This window comes from Ovis canadensis, chromosome 17, assembly GCF_042477335.2.
Source record: "Ovis canadensis isolate MfBH-ARS-UI-01 breed Bighorn chromosome 17, ARS-UI_OviCan_v2, whole genome shotgun sequence".
NCBI classification, from domain to species: Eukaryota; Metazoa; Chordata; class Mammalia; order Artiodactyla; family Bovidae; genus Ovis; species Ovis canadensis.
In genome coordinates this window covers 16,516,408-16,542,047 of record NC_091261.1, presented here as the reverse complement: position 1 = coordinate 16,542,047, position 25,640 = coordinate 16,516,408, and the positions used below count along the sequence as shown (strand labels likewise).

The 25,640-nt window shown below is 51.3% G+C and overlaps 2 protein-coding genes and 2 long non-coding RNA genes across 9 annotated transcripts in view; 1 reads left to right on the top strand and 3 right to left on the bottom strand.

Annotated features, from left to right (window-relative positions):
* Positions 1 to 16,245, top strand: part of FHIP1A (FHF complex subunit HOOK interacting protein 1A) — a 296,802-nt gene extending 280,557 nt beyond the window's left edge. For all 3 annotated transcript variants that reach the window (XM_069556706.1, XM_069556705.1, XM_069556707.1), the window contains 3 exons: positions 9,073 to 9,251; positions 9,785 to 9,923; positions 15,062 to 16,245. In XM_069556706.1, coding sequence (XP_069412807.1) covers positions 9,073 to 9,251; positions 9,785 to 9,923; positions 15,062 to 15,315 — 572 coding nt within the window. In that variant the 3' untranslated portion in view covers positions 15,316 to 16,245. The remainder of the gene's footprint in view (positions 1 to 9,072; positions 9,252 to 9,784; positions 9,924 to 15,061) is intronic.
* LOC138422165 (uncharacterized) lies at positions 1,251 to 22,561 on the bottom strand. 2 transcript variants are annotated; one of them, XR_011249768.1, is made up of 3 exons: positions 22,214 to 22,472; positions 3,972 to 4,182; positions 1,251 to 3,835 (listed from the first exon to the last, which is right to left on the bottom strand). It is a non-coding gene; the product is annotated as an uncharacterized lncRNA (long non-coding RNA). The 2 variants fall into 2 exon arrangements; XR_011249767.1 differs by lacking the exons at positions 1,251 to 3,835; positions 3,972 to 4,182 and adding an exon at positions 14,203 to 15,977 and having other exon boundaries at positions 22,214 to 22,561.
* LOC138422167 (uncharacterized) lies at positions 5,211 to 6,468 on the bottom strand. The gene is made up of 2 exons (XR_011249770.1): positions 5,860 to 6,468; positions 5,211 to 5,473 (listed from the first exon to the last, which is right to left on the bottom strand). It is a non-coding gene; the product is annotated as an uncharacterized lncRNA (long non-coding RNA).
* Positions 22,562 to 22,892: 331 nt separating the features above from the next.
* GATB (glutamyl-tRNA amidotransferase subunit B) overlaps positions 22,893 to 25,640 on the bottom strand; it is a 99,041-nt gene continuing 96,293 nt past the window's right edge. For all 3 annotated transcript variants that reach the window (XM_069556709.1, XM_069556710.1, XM_069556711.1), the window contains 2 exons: positions 24,866 to 25,000; positions 22,893 to 23,568 (listed from right to left, as the gene is read on the bottom strand). In XM_069556709.1, coding sequence (XP_069412810.1) covers positions 23,440 to 23,568; positions 24,866 to 25,000 — 264 coding nt within the window. In that variant the 3' untranslated portion in view covers positions 22,893 to 23,439. The remainder of the gene's footprint in view (positions 23,569 to 24,865; positions 25,001 to 25,640) is intronic.

Genomic DNA, 25,640 nt, shown 5'->3' with positions numbered 1-25,640 from the left:
GGGAGGGGTGGTTTCCTGTTTATCTTATCTTATCATCTTGCAATGATTGTCTTTTTCCCCGCCCACCCCCCCAAGCAAATTAGAGGTTCTATTTTGCCAGTGAGTAACTTCTCTTGAGAAGCCAATTCAGTTCAGTTCAGTAGCTCAGTCATGTCCGACTCTTTGCAACCCCATGAATCGCAGAACGCCAGGCCTCCCTGTCCATCACCAACTCCCAGAGTTCACTCAAACTCACATCCTTCGAGTCCGTGATGCCGTCCAGACATCTCATCCTCTGTCGTCCCCTTCTCCTCCTGCCCCCAATCCCTCCCAGCATCAGTCTTTTCCAATGAGTCAACTCTTTGCATGAGGTGGCCAAAGTATTGGAGTTTCAGCTTTAGCATCATTCCTTCCTAAGAACACCCAAGACTGATCTCCTTTAGGATGGACTGGTTGGATCTCCTTGCAGTCCAAGGGACTCTCCAGAGTCTTCTCCACACCACAGTTCAAAAGCATCAGTTCTTCCCCCAGAAGACTCACTAAACCTCACAAGAAGTCAAGTCTCATTATTTAATAGGCTCATTTCTTCTTTGGTGTTCAGTCACTAAGTTGTGCCTGCCTCTTTGCTACCCCATGGCCTGCTGCACGCCAGGCTTCCCTGTCCTTCACCATCTCCTGGAGCTTGCTCAAACTCATGTCCATTGAGTCAGTGATGCCATCCTGCCATATCCTCCTCTGTTATCCCCTTCTCCTCCTCTAGTCTTAACTTGTTTTTCTCCTTAGCATTTGTTTTTATATGTTTTATATGTTAATTGTTTTAAAAACCAGTTCCGATTTCCTTCATGAGAGCGCAGTTGTTGGCTTGGTCTCTGCACTATGTCTAGTCCTGAGCAGTGGACAGGGCGTACAGTAGCTGCTCAGAATACCCCTTGAATCAGTGTGGCTGTATACAGACAGCACAGGCCATTGGAGTTAGTCATGCCTGGGAACTCATTTCAATTAATCACAAAATCTTCCTCCAAACATGAGTAGAGGAGATCCACATAAACGCATCACTCTAATGAAAGAATGGGTGTGTTCCAGTGATACACCCCTAACAGGGGGTAGAAATCATGGAAGAGGCAAAGGGCCAGGCTAGAGTATCAGGTAAGTGGCTTGAGGCGAGGAGTTACGGCAGAATTATTATTAGTAAATTATAAGCCAAGTGAAATTATTACCAAAGTCAGACTTGGCTGCTCACTGGTTGAAAGCTAATTCTTGAGAGACATGTGTTGGTAGGAAAAGAAAGACTGCTTTATTCAGGAGGCTGGCAACTGGGGAGAAGGTGGACTCATGTCCAAAAGCCAACTCCGCACTGCTGATCGGGGGGCAGGAGCTTTTAAAGGGGAGCTTCGGGTGTGCACAGGTGGAGGGGCGCTGCGTGCAGAACGGGCGCTGTCAGCTCTGACAGTCGTCTTGAACTTAGTCTCTCAGCAGTCTGACCAGCATCGTCCTGGCTGTTTTCAGTACAGTTAATCTTCAGTTCCAGGGCTGGTTTGTTCCTGTTACTTTGAGGCCAGTTCTCAGAACTGTGGCAGCTTAGGTCATGACCAGAGTCTGGTCATCATGTGGTTAACTTCTCCTATCTGGTGGGGGTTTGTAAAACAGCTGCAAAACAGCTGCAGAACAGCTCACAGGACATCGCTCAGAATATTGTCTGTAGCCTTTGAAGAGGAACTAAAGGTCCTTGATTTTGTTTAACAGATAAAGTGTTTTTATTTTGTCTTGCGTGGCTGTTTTCCTTTGCTTTTGCAGTTTTCTGACTATGTTTTTCTCTGGCTAAAGTTCTCTGCAGACAAGAGGCAGGCAGGAGGCATGGGGAGGTCTGTCCTGGGAAGGCCCCACAGGGTCCTGCTCCTGCAGTCTGAATCTGGGAATCGTGGCCTAGAGGGAACCAGCACAGCGGGAGGTTCCTCAGGCCTGGGGGCAGCTGTGGTGGGACCCCTGAAAGGTGTTCAGTTAGAGGAGAGGGTCCTGAAGGAGCCAGCATCCCAGAGGGACAGACCGGCCTTGGAGTCAGGCCTCTGGGGACTCCTGACTCTGGCACTTTAGCCACGTGGCCTTGGTGTCCTAACCCTGGGACAACTGAATGTGATCCTGGGGGTGGAGGGTGGGCTGTGTCATCACTGTAGCCACAGGCAGCCCCCAGCAGCCTCGAGGCTTGTCCTTCCCCAGCCAGGAGGGGACAGCTTGGTGGGGAAGGACCACGCTCCCTTCCCACCTGCTTGGATCACCCAAATTACATGAAGTCATAGCATCTTCGGGTCCAGCCAGGTTGGCTGACGTGATCTCAGCACGCTCTTCCACCTCCTCCAACATTTCTTCATCTATTTACTGATGGCTGAAAATTTACTGAAACAGGGAGAGGGCTTTTAATTGCACAATTAAAAGGTTTGCATTTCTAGCTGAGATAACATTTCAGTGTAAATGGGTTTTAATTAAAATTCAATCAGTCAATCATAAGTAAAAAGGATTAGATAATCTGGCTTTTCCCAGTTGATGAGGGGAGGGGTGGGGCATGAGGGCCCTGACCCACTGAGGGTGAGGCGGAGTTTGGTGGGAGAAAGGACAGAGCTAACACCAGCTCTGCCCTCCGGGTACCCCGTCTGCTCTCGTTCAGCAGCACTTCCAATTTGCCTGCTGTGTTCTCCAGGACAGCAGGACTATCCACTGCTAGTGAAGACTGCTCTTTAGAATACTAGCCTTCTGACAAAGGAGCTTCATCTCTGGGCGCCAAGTAAATTGACGAAACAAAGTATTGTTGTTCTGCCGCTCAGTCGTGTCCAACTCTTTGCAGCCCCGTGGATTGTAACACACCAGGCTTCCCTGTCCTTCACCATCTCCTGGAGCTTGCTCAAACTCACGTCCATTAAGTCAGTGATGCCAGCCAACCATCTCGTCCTCTGTCATCCCCTTCTCCTCCTGCCTTCAGTCTTTCCCAGCATCAGGGTCTTTTCCAGTGAGTGGGCTGTTTGAGTCAGATGGCCAAAGTATTGGAGTTTCAGCTTCAATATTAGTCCTTCCAGTGAATACTGAGTACTGATTTCCTTTAGGATTGACTGGTTTGATCTCCTTGCAGTCCAAGGGACTCTCAAGAGTCTCTTCCAGCACCATAGTTAGAAAGCATCAATTCTTCAGTGCTCAGCCTTCTATATGGTCCAACTTTTACATCCATACATGACTACTGAAAAAACCATAGCTTTGACTAGATGAACCTTTGTCGGTAAAATAGTGTCTCTGCTTTTTAACATATTATCTAGGGTGTCATAGCTTTTCTTCCAGGGAGCAAGCGTCTTTTGATTTCATGGCTGTAGTCATTGACTGCAGTGATTTTGGAGCCCAAGAAAATAAAGTCTGTCATTGTTGCCACTGTTTCTCCATCTCTCTGCCATGAAGTGATGGGACCGGATGCCATGATGTTAGTTTTTTAAATGTTGAGTTTTAAGCCAGCTTTTTCACTCTCCTCTTTCACTTTCATCACGAGGCTGTTTAATTCCTCTTTGCTTTCTGCCATAATGGTGGTGTCATCTGCGTATCTGATTATTGATATTTCTCCCAATAATCTTGATTCCAACTTGTGCTTCATCTAGCCTGACATTTTACATGTTGTACTCTGCATAGAAGTTAAATAAGCAGGGTGACACTATACAGCCTTGGCATACTCCTTTCTCAATTTTGAACCAGTCCATTGTTCCACGTCTGGTTCTAACTGTTGCTTCTTGAGCTGCATATAGGTTTCTCAGGAGGCAGGTGAGGTGGTCTGGTAGTCCCATCTCTTGAAGAATTTCCCACAGTTTGTTGTGATCCACACAGTTAGCTTAGGACAAAAAACAAAAACAACGAATACATCACATATTAAATAACATCAATATTTTGAATATGGTACACCTGAAAATCAGCAAACCATAATCTGCGATTTGGATACATATAGGTAATTTTAACTAAAACCTCACCTATTCCCTCCTTTGAACCTTGTTCAGCTGCTTTCCTCTCTCCGTGCATGTGAACGTTGTCATGTCCAAACTTCTGAGTCTTCTCTGCAGCGTTTGGTTTAACTCCCCTCTCTCCATGGAGGGCTTGCTTCCCTGGTGGCTCAGTGGTAAAGAATCTGCCTGCAATACGGAGCCGCAGGTGATACAGGTTCAACCCCTGGGTTGGGAAGATCTGGAGGAGGAAATGGCAACTCACGCCAGTGTTCTTGCCTGGAGAATCCCATGGGCAGAAGGGACTGGAGAGCTACAGTCCATGGGGTCATAAAAAGTCGGACATGACTGCAGTGACTTACCATGCACTCTCCATGGAATCCTGATTTCTGTAGAAATGAATTTACTACTCAGCTAAATCAAAGCATTCCATTTCATTCATCTAATTTATTTTATTTATTCATGCATTCAGCAATCTTTTATCAATCCCCTGATACTCTGTGCTAAGGACGCAGAAACGAAGGGATTTGTAGACTTTCAGAGGAGACATCAACAAAGAAGTGTACGCTGTTCGTGAGAAATGGATTATTAGTCATAGTATCCGAATCCTATGGGGGTCCAGTGCAGGGAGTGGGAAAGGCTTCACAGAGGGGGCCCATAGAGAAGAGAAGCCTCTGGGTACAAGCAGCTGAGAACAACAGTCAGGTAGGGGAAGCGGCAGGTGAGGAGAAGGAGCCTGCCACCACACGGGGGGTGACAAGGCCTGGATCTCGGGAGTAGAGAGGGAGCCGCAAGCCTGGGGTATGCTGACTCAGCCCTCAGGCCACGCTGAGGAGTGGGGGCTTGTGCTCCAGGCCCTGAAGACTCCCCGTCAGAGTGGGTGAGTGATGTGACCAGATTCCTGTTTGGAAAGGCCAGTCTTGAAGACTGTGGAGAGAGGCTGGAGTGAGGAGAGGCTGGTGCCAGGGAGATCCAGCTAAGAGGCTTGTCGTTGTATCTGGATTCAGAATGCAGGAGTGATAGCGTTTCCAGCAGCGTCTGCACAGCTGTGGTCACACGATGGGCCGAGCGGCGTGCACAGAGATGCTCTTTGCAGCGTCACTCACAGTAGCAGTCGCCCAAGCGTCCGCCAGTAGGGGCTGTTTTGCTCACGTTGCACCCATGGCAACCGGATGTCTTGTGAGTGGACAGGATGGCTCTGCGCGTGGTGACACGGCGTAGCCTCTGGGGGAGACACTGCGGCACAAAGACGAGAGGCTGAACAGCGTGTAGACAGTATTGTCATTTACCATTTATTTTTAAAAAGCACCAGGAGGTAGACACACACAAAGACACACACACATGCTTTCACTCTGGGAAGCAGGACAATGTGTTGGTTCCGAGTATCGACGCTGGAAACATGGCCTGAGTGAAAATGGAGGCTCCGTTTACTCACTGTGCGCGTGACATTCTGCATCGTCTTTGGTGGTGGTGGTTTAGCTGCTAAGTTGTGTCCAAGTCTTGCAACCACGTGGACTCCAGCCTGGGGATAACTGTTGGGTTGGCCAAAAAGTTCGATTGGGTCACATCTTACGGAAAAAGCCAGGTGAACTTTTTTGGCCAACTCAACAATACACACGCTTTGTAGGGTTGTTGTGAATATTTAAGTAAGTCAGTACATGAAGAGTATTGAACACTGCCTGGGACATAGTAAGTGGTTCGTGTTTTTAATGATAACTCAATTGTTATAGTTTATCATATACATGAAACATTGCTGGAAGAATGCGCTTGGATCTGTTAACAGGAGTTGCCTCTGGCTGGAGGCCTGCTCTTTATTTTATACCCCTGTACTCTTGGAAGAAGAAAAATTTTAAATCATTTTAATCTTTATTAAAATAGAAAAACTGTTGCTGAACACCAGACAAGTGAGGAGCCTGACCTCAGGCAGTGCTGGCAGGGGAGGTGGAGGTGACGGTCTGCGTCTGGGAGGTGGTTCCCAGGGGAGTCAGCGGAGCTGAGGCTCAGAATGAGGGTGGCGGCTGTTGGAGTTAGGAAGCACCAGTCAGGGTGGGGGTCACCCTGAACAGGAGGGGGTCTCCTGAAGCAGGGGAAGAGGGCCTGAGGGGAGAGAAGGGAATGACGTATCATTTGTTGTTCTGAACATTCAGTATTTTATGGGTGTGAAGTTAATCTGTCTCCTAGAAGGGGAAAAGATACACCCTCGTGCCCACCGTGGCCCATTCCCACATTCCCAGTGGCTTTCTGAACTGGAACCGAGTTTTCTCATTTTCAGCTGCTTGCCCATTTCTCCTTCCTCCTCCATTGCACTCAGGGGTTTTTTTAAAGTGCTAGAATCAAACAGGAACTTGAAAGGGTTTAATATATGCTTCTTATTGCACGTGCCTAAGAAGCTGTAGTTAATGGGGTTAGTGGATTGTAATGACAGTCTGCTGACCTGGCCTGATGCTCTTTTGTCCAAGTGAGACAGTGATGACACGGACTCTCCCAGGCGTGGTGGCAGGCTGGGGTCCTCCGTGACAGTAGCGCTGGACCGTGTGGCTTTTAGGTTTGTAGGATGGCCGGGAGGTTGAGGGCCCTCGTTAAGGAGATGTTTGTTAACTCCTTTATTTCTGGCCACACTGGGTCTTCGTTGCAGTGAGCAGGGGCTCCTCTTTGTTGTGGGGCGGCGGCCTCTCCCGTTTCCAAGCCTGCGCTCTAGGCACGCGGGCTCCAGCAGTTGCCGCCTGTCCGGTGGCTCCGCAGCTCTAGAGCACAGGCTGCTGCCCTGTAGCGAGTAGGATCTTCCTGGACCAAGGCTCGAACATGCGAGCCCTGGGTTTACCCTCCTCCACTACCAAGGCTCCTAAAGCAAGCATCTTGTGGTGGAGCATGTCTTGTTAAACTTGTATTAATGTTGCTGAAACCTTTATAAGGCACGTTTATTTGTGGCGTGTGGATTCCTTTTGACCGCACCACCAGGGGAGTCCAAGGAGATGTGTTTTATAGGAGACTCTTCCCACCCAAGTGTCAGCCGAGTCACCTGTCTCTGTTCCTTTGGAAGGAAAGAGCTGCTGAGTCCCAGGGACTTCAGGGGAGCGGGGTCGGGGTGGGTGTGAGCCCAGGTCGGGGTTGGGGAGTGAGGACAGCAGCCTTCCCCTGGCAGATGTGCCTGGGGGACTAGAATTAAGTAGAGCTGCTGGTGACATTTTGGGGGTTCTTGGTGGAACCCCAGCAAGATGCTGTCCTAGTGGTGTTGCAATCCAGAGTTTCTGAATGTGTTTGGCAATCTCTCCCAGCTTTGTTTTGTAAGCAGGGGCTCTCTATTAGAAGAATTCATTGACCTCCCTGTGTCATGAAAAGTGACCCAGGAGCTCTGCCCCCTCCCAGGGAAGGGGAAGTTGGGGCCAGTCTTGACACCCAGATGCAAGGTGTCTCTCCTGGGCTCTGGGTGCCTTAGAGACAGCATCTGTGTTTGCAGTGGCAGAAACGACAATTGCCAGGACTCTGTTAATTGCCCGCGTGGGGAAGAGGCTTAGGTTTGCTTTTCGTTTTTCACAGACAGTGGCTGCCTTCTTACAAAGGTTTACCCTCTCCCACTACCGAGGATTCTGAATGAAGCATCTTGTGATGGAGTATGTTTTTGTTCAGTTCAGTTCAGCCGCTCAGTCGTGTCCGACTCTTTGTGACCCCATGAATCACAGCATGCCAGGCCTCCCTGTCCATTACCAACTCCTGGAGTTCACCCAAACCCACGTCCATCGAGTCAGTGATGCCATCCAGCCATCTCATCCTCTGCCGTCCTCTTTTCCTCCTGACCCCAATCCCTCCCAGCATTAAACCCATATTAATGTTGGTGAAATGTTCACAAGGCATGTTTATTCATCGGGGGTTATGTGCTTTTGTCAAAAACATGCCATGGTTTAGAGGCATCCTCAGTAGCTCCACTGGGGGAAGTAGAAGATTCTCCTTGGTTTTCCTTAATGGACCACTTTTATGGTGAAAATGGAAAACATCTTTAAGTAATTTTATTAATGCCAGATTTGTTTTCTGGATTCTCCTTGCCTTCAATCAAGTCAAATGAAAAGCATCTTATTTTTCTAGTGACCCAAGTTAGTTGAAGCTTCTTTTTGTCTTTTTTTCTTTTTTAAACTGCTTTTACAGTCTCAGGGAATTTTTTGTTTAAGGAAACTTGGACACACCAGACTCCAGTTTCCCAAACTGAGCCCTGAGTCCCTCTCCTCCACAACTTTAAGGTGTGGCTCTAAAATTATAGCTAAGGCCTCCTTCACCTCTCATTTTCTCTTATTTTTTTAAAAATATTTATTTGGCTGCACTGGGTCTTAATTATGGTAGGAGGGATCTAGTTCCCTGACCAGGGATAGAACCTGGGCCCTCTGCCTTGGGAGTGCAGAGTCTGGTCCATTGGTCCTTCCATATAGTGATATTGGCAAGTCTTTCTCTGGTGCTTGTAGAGGATGGACAGCCCCCCCTTCTCAATGCTGCTGTTGGTAAGCATAGTTTGTAACAACAGGAAGACTTTGTTACTTTTGGTGGCCACTGATTGGGTGACACGCTATAGCATGGGGGCTTCTCTGGTGGCTCAGAGGGTGGAGAATCTGCCTGTAATGCAGGAGACACAGGAGAAATGGGTTGGATCCCTGGGTGGGGAAGATCCACTGCATAAGGGAATGGCAACCGGCTCCAGTATTCTTGCCTGGAGAATTTCATGGACAGAGGAGCCTGGTGGGCTACAGTCTTGGCATTGTTGGCTATAGCGGGCACCATCAGGGAGTGAAGAGTGCCATGTTGTAAAGCATTGGCAGCCCCAAGAGATACAGAAATAGTATGAAAAGTACATTTTGGTTTTAAAAATTAAGTCACTGGTCATTTTTTCTAAGGTCCACGATAATTTTCCAAGCGTTAAAACTGCTCACAGAGTCAAAATACTAGCTCCCAAAGCACGGGTTTCTGCTTTGTTCTCGTGGCGGTGGTATGCCTCGTGGTTTGGCACCAGGCGACCTGGTCACCTCAGCCGCACTTGTCTGAACTGGATTTGCCTCCAGTGGCCCCGTGGTGGTCCCCCTGACTCCTTGGTCTTCAGGAGAGGCGGCCCCTGCGCTCAGCCGGCCCTGAGCCTCATGTCCTTCCGCAGGCCCGTTCATCAGCGTCGTCTTGTCCAAGCTGGAAAACATGCTGGAGAACTCGCTGCACGTGAACTTGCTGCTCATTGGCATCATCACACAGCTGGCCAGCTACCCGCAGCCCCTCCTGCGCTCCTTCCTGCTCAACACCAACATGGTCTTCCAGCCCAGCGTGCGCTCCTTGTACCAGGTACCGCCTGGCCCCGGGTACCGCCGTGCCCCCGCCCCGCGCACACCTGCTGCCAGAGGCGTGGCTGATGCACAGGCCCCGCCCCGCCCCGCCCTGTGTACACCTGCTACCAGAGGCGTGGCTGATGCAAGGCCCCGCCCCGCCCCACCCCGCCCCGTGTACACCTGCTGCCAGAGGCGTGGCTGATGCACAGGCCCCGCCCCCGCCCTGCGTGCCTGTGCACACTTGCTGCGGAGGCAGAGGGGCGGCTGAGGCAAGGCCCCGGCCCTGCCCCTAGTCCTGCCCCTCTTCCCTGTTGTCGTTTGCTCTCCAGCCAGTCCTTTCACGCTGGTTGTATGGATTATCGCAGACAAACTGAAGATTCGAAGCTTGTTTGATTTGATGTTTGGAGAGCACCATCCCCCCCAGAACACCCAGGCAGTTAAAACCCCGTCGTTCCTGCAGTGGGGGGGGCTGTGCCTGACAGATGTCCCGATAACGCAGAGCAGAACTCCGTGCTGAAGTATTAGCGTCATTAGTGCTGGTTTTGACAGGTCCTCGCTTCAGTGAAGAATAAGATTGAACAGTTTGCCTCCGTGGAGAGAGACTTCCCTGGCCTCCTCATACAAGCCCAGCAATACCTGCTCTTCCGCGTGGACCTCTCCGATCCGAGCCCGGAGACACCCACCAAAGGTCAGCGGGGTCCTCCCCTGTCCCTCCCTGTCAGCGGCTCCTGTTCCCCCAGCTTTCTGACTTGGGGTCCTGGGTGCTGCACCAGCTCCTGGATGCTAAAAGCATCTCAAAAAAAAAAAAAAAATCTCAGAAAAGATTTCCGTTTTTACCTTGAGTGTCCTTAAACCAAAAGGAAGGTCTGCTCCCCCCATATGCAGCCTGGTCCCACTTTGGAGGGTCTAGCAAGGCATTTGTGTTCCTAACCTAGGGTAGTTCCCGGCAGGACTGATGTGGGAGCTGTTTCTAGAATAAATGACTTGGCACATATGGGCCAGAAAGAAGCCTTATGTGCCCATTGTCTGGTCAGTCCTACCCCAAGGAGGGCATCCATTTTATTATGTTTTCAGAGACTTTTGAGCCCCAAATAAATGTGCTTCAGGGCTCCAGAAGGTGAAAACCGTTCATCTGGAGCAAGAGAAGTAAAGTTTATGTGCGCCTTAAACCTTCCAAGATGCCTTTCCACGGGCTCTGGAGGGCTGGCCAATCAGGTGGCCCAGGAACCCGAGGACCCCTGCTGGCCACTGGGCCTGGGGAAAGGGCTGCCCAGCCTTGATTAAGCTCTGGTCACACAGATTTGACAACAGCTGTCTCTGTTACTGAGCTGGCTTCTGTTCATCTCCCTTGAGACAAGTCAGGCTTCTCTGTGGTTGGCGGACAAGAGAGAGAGCAGGGCTGTTGGTCCAGGCTAAAGCACGTGATGGGAAACAAGATGTGGAGTGCGAAGCAGGAATGTAATTCAGAGCAGTGTTACGCCACCGAGGGAAGCTGGGAAGGCCCCGCCCTCTGCCGGCCTGCCCTGGCCACCGGGTAGCTGTCTGTTCTTGGTGACTTGGCTTCACGGGACTTTGGCCTCGACTCTCAAGTGAAGGTTTGTCTTCTGTCCTCGAGTTCTTTCTGACTGCAGAGTTCAGGGTGTGAAAGGTGATTAGAACACTGCAAGACAGACTCTGAAAGGAAGGGGGCCCTGTGCCACTGGTGAGCTGACGGGGAGGCTTCAAGCACGGGCTGTGGAGAAGAGCAGGTGGCCAGTCTTGGACGGAGGGGCGCCCCCGTCTGTGGGAAGGTGGGCTGCAGGTTCCCTGTGGCCTCTGCTAGCCTCATGCCAGTCAGCCTGTTGGCTTGTCCCTCCTGAGCAGGGGGCACACTGCCGTGACTCACCCTGCGGGAGCGGTGTGCCGGTTAGCCTTCGTGCGTAATAAACCACCACAGAAGACTCCAAATACAGTGATCCCACATGCTCTTGAGTCTGTGTGGTTGCCAGGTTGACCTGCTGCCCTGGATGGGCATAGCTGATGCTGGCAGCACTTGCTCAGTGTGGCTGGGCATCTGGGATGGCCTGGCTCACAGCAGTGGCTGCTGGCCGGGGTGATGGGGTGATGAGGGGCTGTGTTACTCATCATCCAGTGGTCTGCCCTGGCTTGGCAGCTTCTTGGCTGTTGGGTAGCGGGAGCAGAAGACACAGTCTCTTGAGGCCCCAGCTGGGGACCCCCCACCTGACAGGTTGACTCTGCTGCATTCTGTCGGCCAAGCCCCTGGGTCAGCCCAGCTGTGGGAGTGAAGCAGACCCCCCGACCCCCTGGGTGGGAAGAGCTATGCTGGATCATGGCCATGTGCAGCCTCCAGACAGAAGGCAACTGAGGCTTGTGCTGTGCTCCGGGCTTGGTCTTTGTTTGTATTTCGCAGTTTGCAAGGTGCCTTCACAGACAGTTTCCCTTTTCAGACAGCAGTGCACAGTGGACACGCAGGGTACTGTTAGCTGGTGTTCATAGAAGGAGGCTGAAGGTACAGGCCCAGAGAGGTCGGCCAGGCACCTGGTTCAGAGTCTGAGGGCTCATGCCCTGACTGGCTGGACCCTCACAATCCTGGTGACGGTGGTGGGGTTGGGGTGGAGGGGTCCCTGAAACCCTGTGCTCCGTCCTGGCTTCAGACTGTGTGACGGCGGTGGCTGCTGGATACGTGCCCAGGGGCTCTTGTTCCCGCCTCATAAGGTGGTCGGTTAGGCAGCTGTGGCAGATGATTTCTAAGGCCTGTGACTCTCAGAGGACGTTGACTTGTAGGAAGCGTCTCTTGGGATAGAAGACTCCCCTTTGATGGAGTTTTTCAGATTAATCTCCTAATTAACCTCTTTCAGGTTAGCAAAGTGACAGGTTCCCTCAACTTTAAAAATCTTTCAACTCACAGGATGACCAAGGTCTCTGTCCCTTGGACAAACCTGACTCGTGTGTGATATGATTGCTTATAGATGAGATGGGCCTGGGAGCCTGCTTCTTACAGGGGCGCAGGACAGCGAGCGATCAGAATCCCGTGAGAGGCGCTTACTGGGGAGCCTAGCGGCTGTGCTCCTTGTCTGCCGCCATTGCGGAGGTGCAGGGTAACTCACTTTTCTGACTTCTCCAGTCTTCCCAGCAGTATCCTGACAACCCTCTGCAGTAGCTTTTCAGTCCCAGGGCAACAGTTTAGGAAGCCACTCCCGGTTCTGGCATTTATACTTCCTTTCCTTCCTGCTTCTCCTCTGGGTGCTGTGCCTGCACACTGGACCCTTTTTCAAGGGGTGTCTGGTTCATGGACGCGTAGCCTGAGCTGCCCCATCGCGCAGGCCCTGGTGAAACCAGCCTCCTCGCTAACGCTTCGATCAGAAGTCTGGGTGGACTTCTCTGCTGAAACAGTCACTCTTGAGACTCTTGGTCTGTGAGGCCCAGCCACTTGCCAGGCATTTCATGTTTCCCTCAAATACAAATTCCAAACCACAAAGGTAGTATTTTCTGTTATTTATGTATAGAGTCTTTGCACTGACTGCTAGTTCTGGAAGGCGTCAGGTAGGCGTTATTTTCATTTTATGGAAAAGGAAACCGAGCCATTCCGTGACTAGCTGGTTGCCAGGTAGGGACCATAACTCAAGTCTCCTTGTTTCTGAGTTGAGTTTGACTCAAGGAAAGAACCGTGAGTTCTCTCTGCTGCTGGGACAGAGCCACCGCCAGGACTTCTGCTGGGCTCCTGCCGCCCTCACTGGGCACGCCCCCGCCTTCATCGGGGAAGACAGTGTTAATTCTTGGATTGAAGCTGGGTAAATGAGGCTTAGCAATGACACTTTTAAAATTCATGGATCAAGCTGGATAAATGATCCACAAAAGCCCTTTGCGGGGAAAGAGTAAATTTGAAAGAGAAAGATGGAGACGAGGGAGTGAACCAGCTCCAGGGAGCTGAGGTGCAGGGAGCAGCTGATGATGGCGGGTTCCTTCCATCATTCATTCAGCAAATGTCTGTTAGCTGCTTCTGTGGATGAGCGTGTGTGTGGGGGGCCACGAAGGACACACTGTTCGGGGGCTCAGCTCTTAGGAACCTCAAAGTCTTAACAGAGGAGAAAACAGAAACAGCACCGCCAGGCTGAAGGGCCCTGCAGACCCCAACTGGTAAATAAAATGAGTGGGAGGCTTCAGCGGGGTCACTTCCAAGGGCAAGAAGCGGAAGTGGTTTATAGAGTCAGGGCTACTGAACTGACGGCAGTGTGATGGCCTACACTTAATAGCTCCCTGTGCACGCTACGCCCATTGACTCCATCTTTCTGTGAGTTTGTGAGAAATGAGGCCAGTAAATCTGGTGAGGCTTAGGTGTGCAGACAGGGGAGGGAGTGCCAGGTGGGGGCCAGCACGCTCAGTGTGGGCCTCGGTCTGCTGCCTGGGTCCCATCTCCCTGGGAACCCCGGCCGGCCTCCTGGGTGGGCCCCGCCGTGTCCCTGAGAGCTGAGTGCTGGGCACTGGGGGTTGGGGGCGGGTGTCGCTCTGGCGTGGTCCCCCAGGGCTGTGGGCTGGCTGTGTCCCCAGGGACATCAGCGCTCTGTCCTCACTCTCGTCAAGGCACAGTGTGAGTTTCTGCTGAAAGGCAGCAGCAGATTCTCAACAACCTCCCCAGTTCTTTATGGCATGAGCTGTGATAAGCTTTAATCTAAAAGGATATTTAAAGCAGTAGAGTGGAGGATTTTTTTTTTTAACACTAAAGACGATAGTAGTGAGATGTGGAAAGTACTATAAATGTCAAGAATTTTTAGTACCATAGTTAAGCAACACTCTGAGAAGAATGTTGAGAAATGGGACTGAATTCTAAAAAGCAGCCAAAATAATGAAGAGCTTGAATATAATGATTTATAAGGAGTAATGAGTCTGTTGGAGAGGGGGGCAGAGGAAGACATAAATAATACCTATCGATAGGAAGGCTGGAGATCTTCAGGAATTAAATAGTTAGGTAAGTTGAACCATTTTAATTGGCAAACTGATGCAATATGAAAATGCAAATCACTTGGATATACAAAATTTGGTTCATATCATCTTAGATGAACATTATTGAAACTGAGATTGAAACTCCTGGAAACCTTGTTTGAATGGAAGGTCCAAGCCACCTACTGCTGCGAGATGCCCATAGTGGTGGAGAGTTCCCGGTCTGGTCTTATGAGCATTCAGCTTCCTCTGCATCGTTCCAATCTTGAAAAGGCTTCATCCATTCTATTTCTCCCAAAGGCTGGAGATCCCACCCAGAAGGGGCTGGGATTGGGGCAGGAAGCCCTGACGACCGGAGCCCTGTGCCCAGGCCGTGGGCAGCGTGGTGTGTGACTCAGGCCGCCTTGCACAGCCCTGCGAGGTGGTCAGGGCTCAGCTGGCAAAGGGAGGGTGGTCACCCCGACCCCAGGAGGCATGGAGGGTAGGTGTCCCTGTTGTCCTAGACAACCATCGTGCTCACCTGCGTCTTCCCTTGGCTGACTCAGCGGGAGGAGATGCCTTTTCCCTCTTTTCCCTTCGTCTTGCCCCAGGCGCAGAGGGCTCCTGATAAACCTATATTCTTGCCACAATTTCTGCTTGTAGAGCCTCATATGGGAATTGGGATAAAACTCTCTCATTACATGCCTGATGTTGTAGGTGATCTGCTGGGTGGATCTGAGTGTCTCAGAGGGAAGTAGAGGGGGGCTGGGGTGTCTTCAGACTGCAGTCAGAGTGGGAACTGAATGTGCACGCTCCGCACCGCCCCCTCCCCACCCCGCCCAGCACTTAAGGGTGGACAGAAGGGCTCCTGGAGGCGCCTCACCACAGCTGCCTGCCTTCTGGTTTCAGATCCCGTTCAGGATGCCTCCAGGACAGGAAGCGGCAAGAACTTTTTGGATGGCCCCCCAAGAGTGCTTCAGCCCTTCCTGACAAACAGAGCCAAGGCGGTGGGGGCGCCCCCCAGCCTGCCCCCACCGGTGCGGGACACCATGCTGGCAGCTGCCCTGTTCCCCGAGTTCCTGAAGGAGCTGGCTGCCCTGGCCCAGGAACACTCCATCCTCTGCTGCAGGATGCTGGGCGACCCGGACGACGCCTGCTGGTAGCCTGGAAGTCTGCTTCTGGTTTTCTGCGGTGTTGGTGTCTTGACTGGATGTTGAATGCAAAGCTGCTTATAGACATCTCCACTTGGAGACTTCCTGACGATACTTGATTTTGGGGGAGCGGGGTCTTCTGTGCACCTCCTCTCTCTCCAGCTAGGCTTCCCCACCTTGTCTCCCCACTACTGTGGTTGCTCCTTTGGCAGGATTTCTGGGCTCCGTTTTTTTCCTCCTCAGGAGGTCTTGGTCCTTATCCTCCCATTCCTTTGAGTGGGAGCAAAGGTCCCACCTTGCAGCAATAGGTCACACCCAGCGATCACCAGGGGTCAGTGACTTCTGGAGGTGCCCGTGCCAGAGGGCTGACCCTCCAGCGGCGCACGAACACATACCTGCCCCTGCGGCCTTCCGCATCGTGGCCCCCTCTTACAAAGGGAGGAGGAAAGATGGAGCCCCTCTTGCCTCCAACACAAGCCTGGATCATCCGTCCTTTTGCGTTTTGCTTCCAACACTTGTATTCCATCCAACACATGTTGCCTTATGGTGCAGGCAAATCCACTGGTCTCAGCTTTCTGCCCAGGAAGTCAGGTATAGCTGGAGAGAATGTGGAATGCAGGGAAATGTCTTGTTGCTTGAGAGCTTTCTTAACTCATTGTATCGCCACCTAAACACTGAAAATAGCCTTACTTTAGTAAGATTTGCACACAGTGAACTCTGCCTATGCAAACTGTTACTTTGGTTTTTAGGATTCTGATCAACCCAACGAACAAAGCATGGTATCTGATGCTTCTGTAAGAAGACAAGCATTGTTATTTTTTTAAGTGTTTTATGGAAATCTGATTCATTTGTGAAACTATCTCATGGTGGGTATTTTTGGGGAGTATGGAGTGGGGGAAAGGATAAAGGTAAACTAAATACAATCTGTACAAACCTTGGTAATCATTTCAAAATGTCAGCTTTTTCTGTGTCGCGCTTTGTGGAGAAACAGGGACTGTGTAGCCTCTTTGGGAACTGGGGTGTAAGGGCCAGCAGGCCGTAGGGAGCCCCGCCAAGCCGAGTGCCTGCTGGGGCCTCGCTCTGCACAGAAGCGCTGCCTTCTGAGTAATGGGGCCCATTAGACGGCCCCATCGTGATGTGTTAGCGCATCTCTGCTCCGCAGCCCGCTCCACCAGGCGTAATTACACTCAGAGCCTCGGTCTACTCCCACGGAGAGGGAGAAGCACACAAAATAATTGTGGGCTAAAAAAAACAAGACCATAAACCACCGATATTCATGGATATTATTAGGTTCCACTGCCCTGTTGTGTGTGCAGGTGAGAAGGTTGGAACTAGGATGAACTCTGTTTGGAAGGAAATCGGAAGCCCCGGGTTTCTCTCCTCTCTTGGTGGGTGTCTTGCTGAGACCCTGGCGGCAGCGCCTCAGCAGCGCTGTTGTGGTTTTAATCAGGCCCTAGTACAGCGGGGGCATGAAGGAGAAAAGCGCAGGAGATGCTGCGGAGCTGAGGTTGCCTTTGTGTTCGGGGACCTTGAAGCACCTCTGTATCCAAAGCGGGCAAGTCCCCCCGGGATGAGGCCCCTGGAGCGCGGGCTGGGGCCAGGCGGCGCCTCAGAGCCAGCCTCACAGTCTTCCGGGTCCAGGCAAGGAACCGGATACCGAGTCGCTGTGCATCCTGACTTCCGGTTTGCCTGTCTAGGAAGATGGCTGGCCCGGCTGAGGGGCACACTGGCCTGCCCTTGGCTTCCCAGCGCCCACTCGTATTTGCACAAGTTTCCACTGGAAAAGAAAGTGTCTCGGAGGCAGAGAGAGAGGAGCGGAAAGATGGAGTTTCGGCTGTAATTTATTACCTTCCAGCTTTGTTTTCATAAGTTATTTATCTTCCAGTTTGGACTCACTGGGTATATAAGATGCTCAAGTTGCCTCCGGAAGCCATATCCTTTAGCTTTCTGGTGTGATTTACACTTCTCTCCATCATCTGGTGATGGTGTGGAGTCTTTTTCTTGCTTTATTACAGAAAACTACAGTCGCCTATGTGGAAGGCGCCCCCTGGGGAAGAGTATGTTTTTGAAATAGGTACTGAAGTAGACTTCGAGGAGGACGGAGGTGACCCGAGTCTGAGTGAGAGGCAGGAGGATTAACTCCCATGGTGGGTGCTGGTAGCAAGCCCACAGGAAGCCCTGTCTGGAGGCAGACACCGGTTCGGGTTTCTGGATCCACTGCAGCCCTCCAACCGGAGTGTTATGCCCAGGATTTCTCAAAACGAAGTCAGAAAAGGAACCTGGAAATACATTCGTGGGAACAGGTGAACCTGTGCAGTCGAGGGGGAACAGCCAGGTGGGCTGGCAAGGATGTTTGGAGGTGGGGTGGCCGTGCGTGAGGGCGCATGACAGAGGCCGGAAGCTGAGACAGAATAGCAGCCCTGAGGAGTCTGGAGACATGGCAGCCGAGGGCGATGGGAAGCCTGCGGCGGTACTGAATGGCAGCCGGGGGCGGTGGGAATCCTTGCTGGAAAATCTTGGTACTGAAGTAGATGGACCTCCCGGGGTGGCGTTAGTGGTAAAGAACCTGCCTGCCAGTGCAGGAGATGTTAAGAGATGCGGGTTTGATCCCTGAGTCAGGAAGATCCCCTGGAGGAGGGCATGGCAACCCACTGAAGTACTCTTGCCTGGAGAATCCCATGGACAGAGGAGCCTGGTGGGCTACACAGTCCAAGGGGTTGCAGAGTCAGACATGACTGAGCGACCGATCACACACACGAAGTAGAATATTCTAGTCATAAAGTAGCAGGTGGGATGCTTAGAAATCTCCTTTGCAATGAGATTGGGGAAGAATTTTGAATGAGACTTGGCATGCTTTAAAATGTTCCGCCGGGTGGACGCTTTACCACGTGGTGGGTCCCCACCGCAGCTGCTGTGCTGAGGGCTGGAAGGCTCAGTGGGCACCGGCTTCGGTGCTGCCCAGGTTGAGGTCGCTGTGTCAGGCCTGGTGGTCCTGGGCCGCGGAGGTGGGTCAGAAGTTCCTAACATAGCACGTCCTTCACTGAGATTCATAATTCAGAGTCTGATCTGAAGTTCTAGATGAACTGGGTTTTGTGGTTCAAAGTATATGAGAACACTGGGATATTTAAAATTGATTTTTGGAAATAGCCAAGTAAATGTTTTTAAAATTTTAAAGCAATTCCAGGTTGAGTTTAGCCTAAAATACAATTTTACAGACTAAAGTAGAGAGTCCCAGACATGAAATGGCAATGCTGGAGTAACCAATCAGAGACGTGTTTTTTTTAGTAGGTACTTCCTTTTCCTGATTGATATTTAGAGGAAATGGTCCCCATTTTACTAAAATACTTTGAGGTGCTAGGATTGGAATCAGTGTCTCCGTAGCATGCAGGAAGGGGCTGTTTATTCCCCCGTGGGTCCTCAGGGGCACCTTTTCCTCAGCAAGTGGCTTTTACTTCGGTCTGCTAGTGGTTGATTTCAAGCCATTAAGACATCCTGGGCCCAGGGTAATGTGGGGAGCACGTCCTAGGTACAGAATCTAGAAACAGGACACAGGGTACTCGGGGCTGAGAGTTGTTTTTGATGTCTCTGGCTCAGCCCGGTCTTGTGGTCCACGTGGCTGGGCTTCCAGCTGGGTTCAGAGGTTTGGGACTGCAGGTGGGCTGGCTGATCCGAACGTGGGTCAGTGTGTCTCGGCTGCTCTCCTACAGGAAGTGCGGCTGGGGCGGGGGTGCGACGTGCCACAGGCAGAAGGGTGAGCGTCTGCAGTGCACGCCCAACTTCACGTGGGGGCAGGCGGGTCAGTGTGGTCACTCATCATCAACCACGCGTTTACTGAATGGCCGGCACACGCAGCCATTTAAATGAAGGACATTATTGCAGGTCAGCTATTACTGTGCCTGAAGCGAAGAGCCCACTCATTGGAAAAGACTCTGATGCTGCAAAGACTGATGGCAGGTGAAGGGGGCGGCAGAGGATGAGACGATTAGCTAGCATCACCGACTCAATGGACGTGAACTTGAGTTCAGTGGACACCAAACTCTGGGAGATGGTGATGGACAGGGAAGCCTGGTGTGCTGCAGTCCATGGGGTCGCAAAGAGACCTGACTCGGCGACCAAACAACACTACTGCGCGTGCTGCTCGAAGTCACCGGCCAGCTGGGTGTAATTTTTGGCTCACCCTGCACCCCAGCCAGCTTAGTGGTATTAGCTCTTCTTGAATAGCAGGCCTCTGTAGCCCAGGCTTCCAGTCATTGAGGATATTCTTGACCCCTCCTTGCTTCAGCCATCAGTCTGTAAATCACACAACACTAATTCTCCGTCTAATAACAGCCTAAGATAGAGCACTGTCAAACAAGTTTATACTCTGCTCTTAAATCACATCATGGAGGAAACATTTTAAGAAAATGGAGCTCCCCCCCCCCCTTTTGAATGACCATCATAAACCTAAATGCTTTAGAAAGAGCTCTCAAAAGACTAAGAATCGTTTCAAGATAACTTTGCCTCAGTAAATCCTCGCTATATTCAGGCTTTTATTAGGCTATTCCTTGTTCTGGAGAACAGATCATCCTGGCAGCTCATTAACAGGATAAACAGGGCTTGGGTAAAAAGTCTTCCTTGAGGCTTTGCGAGGACAAAGTTCTTTGGCTTTTGTGCTTGCAGTCCTGAGATGGGGACTGATTTTAGCTGAGACTGCCCCTTCCTGCCCCCATGACTGTGTATTTTCTCCCCTACTGTCTCCCACACAAGGAACAAGGCTGCCAGCAGCGTCCCTAGCACACCTCAGGCATCTGTACGGGACCTGAGGTTTATCGTGTCCTTTTACAACCTGACGAGGGCGATGGCAGCTGACTTTTACTGGGACACGTCTAGAAAAGGCCTACCTGTAACAAGGCCCCATTCTGCCCTGCACACATTTTAAAAGAGGGAATTTGGGGTTGATGATGATATTTAAATGATCTTGGCTAAGATGCTTGACTAAGGGAGGCAGAGAGAAGATGTCAATCAGATGCTTTCCATCTGACCACCAGGGATCAGCTCTGCTCACAGTCTGTGGAGCATTTGTCTAAAATCTGCTGAAGGGACATGGCTGTGATCTACGTGCTACTTTTGGGAATGGAAAATGATGGCCTTTCCGTCAGATTTACTGTTCTTTTTTCCCCAAAGAGCCACCATGTAGGATCCATGAAATGATGCTGCTGAACTCAACAGATGTGAAAAATACAATATAGGTTGTAGGTCCTGGTCATATGCTATGTACTGAATGAGCCAACTGAAAGCTTTAGGAGGGTGTTTCCCTGAAAAAGATTCATAGTCTTCTTCCAGGTTCTCACTAATTATAAAAAAGGAGGTGGGAGCTCAGCTAAAACATCCTTACCTTGGTGTAAATAACAACAACCCCCCCCCGCCCCGCCCCCCGCTGCCCCAGCGTTGCCTACATCTTAAAAGATGGGAACAGAAGTTTACCTGGATGCAGAACCCTGGACAGAGTTAAGATGCTCCTTCCTCGTCCTAGAATTTAAAAGCCCAGAGGTTGGAGGCACCCACCTCTCATATGAAAGGGCCCCCACAAAAGGCAATCTTTTTCCTTTTTTCTGGCTGTGAGACTTGAGGGATCTCAGTTCCCTGACCAGGGATCAAACCCACACCCCCTGCAGTGAAAGCACGGAGTCTTAACCCCTGGACTGCCAGGGAAGTCCCTGTCCATTAATTCAGTTTTATAAATCTAGTGAGCTTTTACTAAAAACGGACTCTGTGCCTGGTAGCCAGTCCTCCCCTCCCGCCTGAACCAGCCAGCCAATCTGCTCCTCAGCCAGAGCACACACCTGGTACCTGAGCAGGTCCGCCGGGAAGCCAGTCTCCCAGCACGCCTCTCTCCCAGCCTACAGGTGTGTGCATTCCAGTGACAGATGGCGATCGCTTCACCTGTGGCGCCAACTCATCCATTTTAATGAGATTTCCCACCGAAAAGCGGACCACCAGACTAAATTCACACTCATGCAAAAATGCATTTAAAACTGTATTTCACTGAAGCCCTTTTTACAAGCAGAGCCATACGTTGTGAATTTCTTAAGGTGTTACATAAACATGTATTTCAAATCTCTAGTCAGGTTCCAAGTAAGATATCAGCTGTGCTTTTTTTTTTTCTTATTAGCAGTTATAACAACATAATCTGATTTTTTGGATTTTGAAAGTGGGCATTCAAGATAACGGGCAGTTGTCAGAGCTGGACGATAATCAGCATTGTAGAGATTCAGTGCTCTGTGTTAAACTGAGGTAACTGGTTTATAACACTGTATGTTTCATGTGGATAACATATTTCTGCTTCACTATACATTACAGTGTGTTCACCACCAAGGGCTATTTCTGCCTGCCACCATGCAGCTGACCCCCTTTTACCCATTTCCTTCTCTCTCTGCACCCCACCCTCACCCCAGCAATGGCATTTTTCTCCAAAATGATCAGTCCGTAATACAGTTTACATATGACACGATATTATTGGTAAATGGTCTTCATTCAACTGTCCCCGCCCCTCCCCAGTCCCATTCAAGTCAGCCCTTGATTTAAAATGGTCTGCAAAGGTTGGCCAGTGCTTTCTGTAAAGTCTGATGACCAAGAAGCCAGGTCTTTGGTGAAAATGGAGTTTGGAAAACAAAACTGAACTCCTACCATTTCTTAGAAAACCATGCTGCTGCCAGATTCCAGTCTCAGGAGCAAAGGGGTGGGGGGTAGGGGTTGGGGACTGGCTCTTGCTTTCTGTCTCAAAAAGCAGTTTGATGAACACAGTTTACTGTCAGGCCCAGTGGTTTTCAGCACCGTTAACAGGACGTGCAAGGGGCACACGGCTTCCCGGGTGATATCGCATATTCTCAACACTTCTGCGTCACTCATTTTTCACAAAGTAAAACCTTACCTCTTCATGCCTGTCTGAAATAAACCAGATGGCTGGTCTCCTTCCTGTCCCTGCTCTTCTGGCTGGGAAGGACAGTCCTCCCGTTACTCCCAGTTAGGGAAGTCCTGAGCCAGCATCCACAACCAGAACCATGAACAGCTGAGGTGCTGGCGGGGGATGGTCCGCTCTTCTCCGGGTCCCCGCTGCCTCCGGAGCACCATTCATGATGGAGACATTTGTCCTCTTCTCAGCACAGACAGAACTCAGGGTAAAGTCGGGGCTGCCAAAGATTTTTTCCTCTTATGTCAGCTTATTTGACATGTGCTTTTAAAAATCATCACTTGTAAACATGGTCTTTCGTGCTGAGTCAGAGGTAACAAAGGCACGCAGGGAACACAGGCCACCCCCTCCCCACCCCAATCCCGCCCCCCCTCCGCCGGCAGCAGAGAAACACTATTACTGTCCCAGGAATTGGGGGGGCGGGGGGCGGCAACCCTGCCTGCAGGGAGGTGCTCCTAACTGGACCACAGAGACCGCTAAAGGTCGTGATTTCCATTTACTAGTTTGTCCTCTTATTCTTTCCAGGCAAAACAAAGCAGTTTAATGTTACAGCTTTTTTATCTCCTTATCAAACTTCCTGGCCTGAGGGTGGGGAAGGGGAGTTATCAATCAGCTGCACAATCTTTGACAAATAAGTTAATTTTTTATGTGACATTTCAGTATATTTTATTCATTAAATCTATTTGAAAACTGATGTTGTATTTTTTATGGAGGAAAAAAAAAATCCCTTATGCTCAGATCTCTGCTTTCTGGGATGCCAGAGCCCTGGGTGAGCGACAGCAGTCTTACTCAGTGGATGGGAGAATACCGCTACTTCATGGTTTTAACTAAGGCTCCTAGCCTCCTCCCCCACCACGAGAGCTCCCCAAACAAGACACTGCGCCCAGATCACAGTCTCTCTCCATCACTGCCCATCCCCAGCACCCAGAATGATGCTGGGCCCAGAGGACGTGCCTACAAATGGATGAGGGCCCTGCAGAGTGAGATATCGTCCTAGGATGTACAGCATCTGAGAGTGTGCGCGCTCAGCGTCACTGCATTCCTCACCGTCGCCGCACCTCTCCTGGAACCCTGGGATGTCCATGAAGCCTTCTGTGGAGGCGGCATCTCCAGGCGCAGGTGCGCAGGGCCCCGGACATCAGTTTGCACAGGCTCCGGCCGGGCCTCTGCAGGGGGACGCGAACCTGTCAGGACGACAGCTGCCTCTCCAGCACCTCCTTGATCGCTGTCGGATCTGCTCGGCCCAGAGTCGCTTTTCGGACCAACCCGATCAGTTTGTTTATAGCTCTGGGGTTTCCCCTCTTTAGATCCATTACCTTTAAAAACAGAAATTATTTTAGAGGGGAAAACAGACTCTAGCCTAAAAAAAATCCTAAACCAAGTTTGGGCTTACTGAAACAAATTTAGCTTCTTTTTTCTGTATTAGATATAAAATGAGAAGAGGACAAAGGGGAGAGGGTGACCTTCGGAGGAGGCTTCTGGGCTCCTGGCAGAGGAGGTACCTGCTCCCCAGCCTCCTGATTACAAGGCACCGAGGAGGGCTGCGGCGCGGCACAGCTGAGCCTCGGCGCTCGCACCCAGTACTGGATGTGAGTGCCCCTCTCCCCAAACCCTTCAGGTTCAGTGGGCCCTCCTCCCCCAGCTTCCTGCCAAGAAGCTTGTTTGCTAGAAGGCAAATCCAGGAGATGGCAACGCTCCCCAAGCATCCGGGTGGGGGGTGCCGGGTGGGCAGGCAGGGGCGCTGAGTGCCTGTCAAAACAGCCACCGCGTCAGGATCGCCCGCCCAACCTCCTGCCTCGGATCAGCACCCAGCACCGGCGCCTGCGCGGAGCTGCGCACAGTGCCGCAGACCAAACGAGAAGTGTCTTTATCAGCCACTCCACATGAGGCCGGGAGATGGAGACTGCCGAGACCCCGTGCAAGCTCGTTTTCCTTATCGAGAGCTCTTCACAGAGCTGTTAGTGTCCCTGCAAGCTGATGAGTGGGTGGCATCGTTCTGAAAGGGATGGTAGCAGTTTTTCCCCCACTGAAAAGAATCTCTGCACAATGATTAGATTTGGGGGGGGGGTGCGGTGCGCCTCATTTTAGTTTTTTTCTATTTTGTTCTCTGCTCTCAACACAAAATGACTTGATTTCCAGCTCTGTTCCCGGGAAGGACTTTCTCCATAATTCACAAATGATTTTCAAGCCTTCTGTCTTTCCTCCCACCTCTCCAAGGCAGAGAACTGAAGTGTCTGACCCTGTGCAGGCAGTCCCACCTGCTGCTTTCTGAGACAGAGGTCTTCTTACAGAGCAGAGCTCGGGGACCCTGTGAAAGCGCCCCCCATCTCAGGAGGTCAGCAGTGGCTGATTCCCCCTTCCACCGGGATGCCATGAGACTCAACTTCAGGGGTGGATCTCCCTCCTAGGAAAAGCTGTATTTTTCCAGTGTTCACCTAATTGCATCTCTTGACTTTAGCTGAAAACTGACAAAATTAATTGGGGATTACAGATGAAACTGGGCCAACCATTGTTAGGAAGCTCCTCTGGACTGCTGGGGGTGAGCAGGAGAGGTGCCCCTCTGCCCGAAGCCACTGCGCCTGCATAATGACCCCTCCCCGCGGGGCCGCGTACCACGTGAGGATGCGCCTCCAGCGTGGAGCGGCAGAGCTGCTCCAGGGCCTCCAGGTCCTGCAGCAGTTCAAGCTTCTTTTCTGCAACGATCTGTGCTGGGGTCTTGCCTTCATTCCTCCACAGTTCCTCAAATACCTGTTGGGGGAAGGAGGGTGGAGAGAGGAGGGGTCAGTGAGTTCCAGCCACGAGCAGACACACCAGGGCCTCCCCACACTGAGCCCGAGACCATGCTGGTGGAAATGGAGATGGGTTATCTGCACTGGTGGACTCCAAGGGCACAATAGGGAGGGCGGGGAGGTGATTCCTCACAGGTCCCCGCTGACGCGAGTTCCACTGGATGAATGAGCTGAGGTGACGTGTTGGCTCATAACAGAAATCACCTGCAAGGCCTTCTTTTAAGCATCTCTGCAGCAACCCTTTACCGGGAAGCAGGCATGGAGACTTCCTGCAGCCAGGGCCTGGAAGCTGAATGCCTGGCGCTCGCGGACCGCTGCAGCCACTGTGGCTCAAAGTGCAGAGCCGGCCTGAGTTGACCGCCCAGACTCAGCCTCTGCCTGGCACCCAATACAGCAGGGACCCAACAGGCCCCAACACTGGCTGGATCTGCCTGGGCCAAAATAACCAGGATAGAGGCAGTTCAGGGATCACGGCCAAAATACAGAATTCAGAAGGAAACGCAGGACAAGGCTGGGGTGATGCTTTTAAATGCAGGGAGGCTGGCTGCTCCCTGAGCGTGCGTGGTGGGCTGGAGGTGGGGTGAGGACCAAGTGACCCA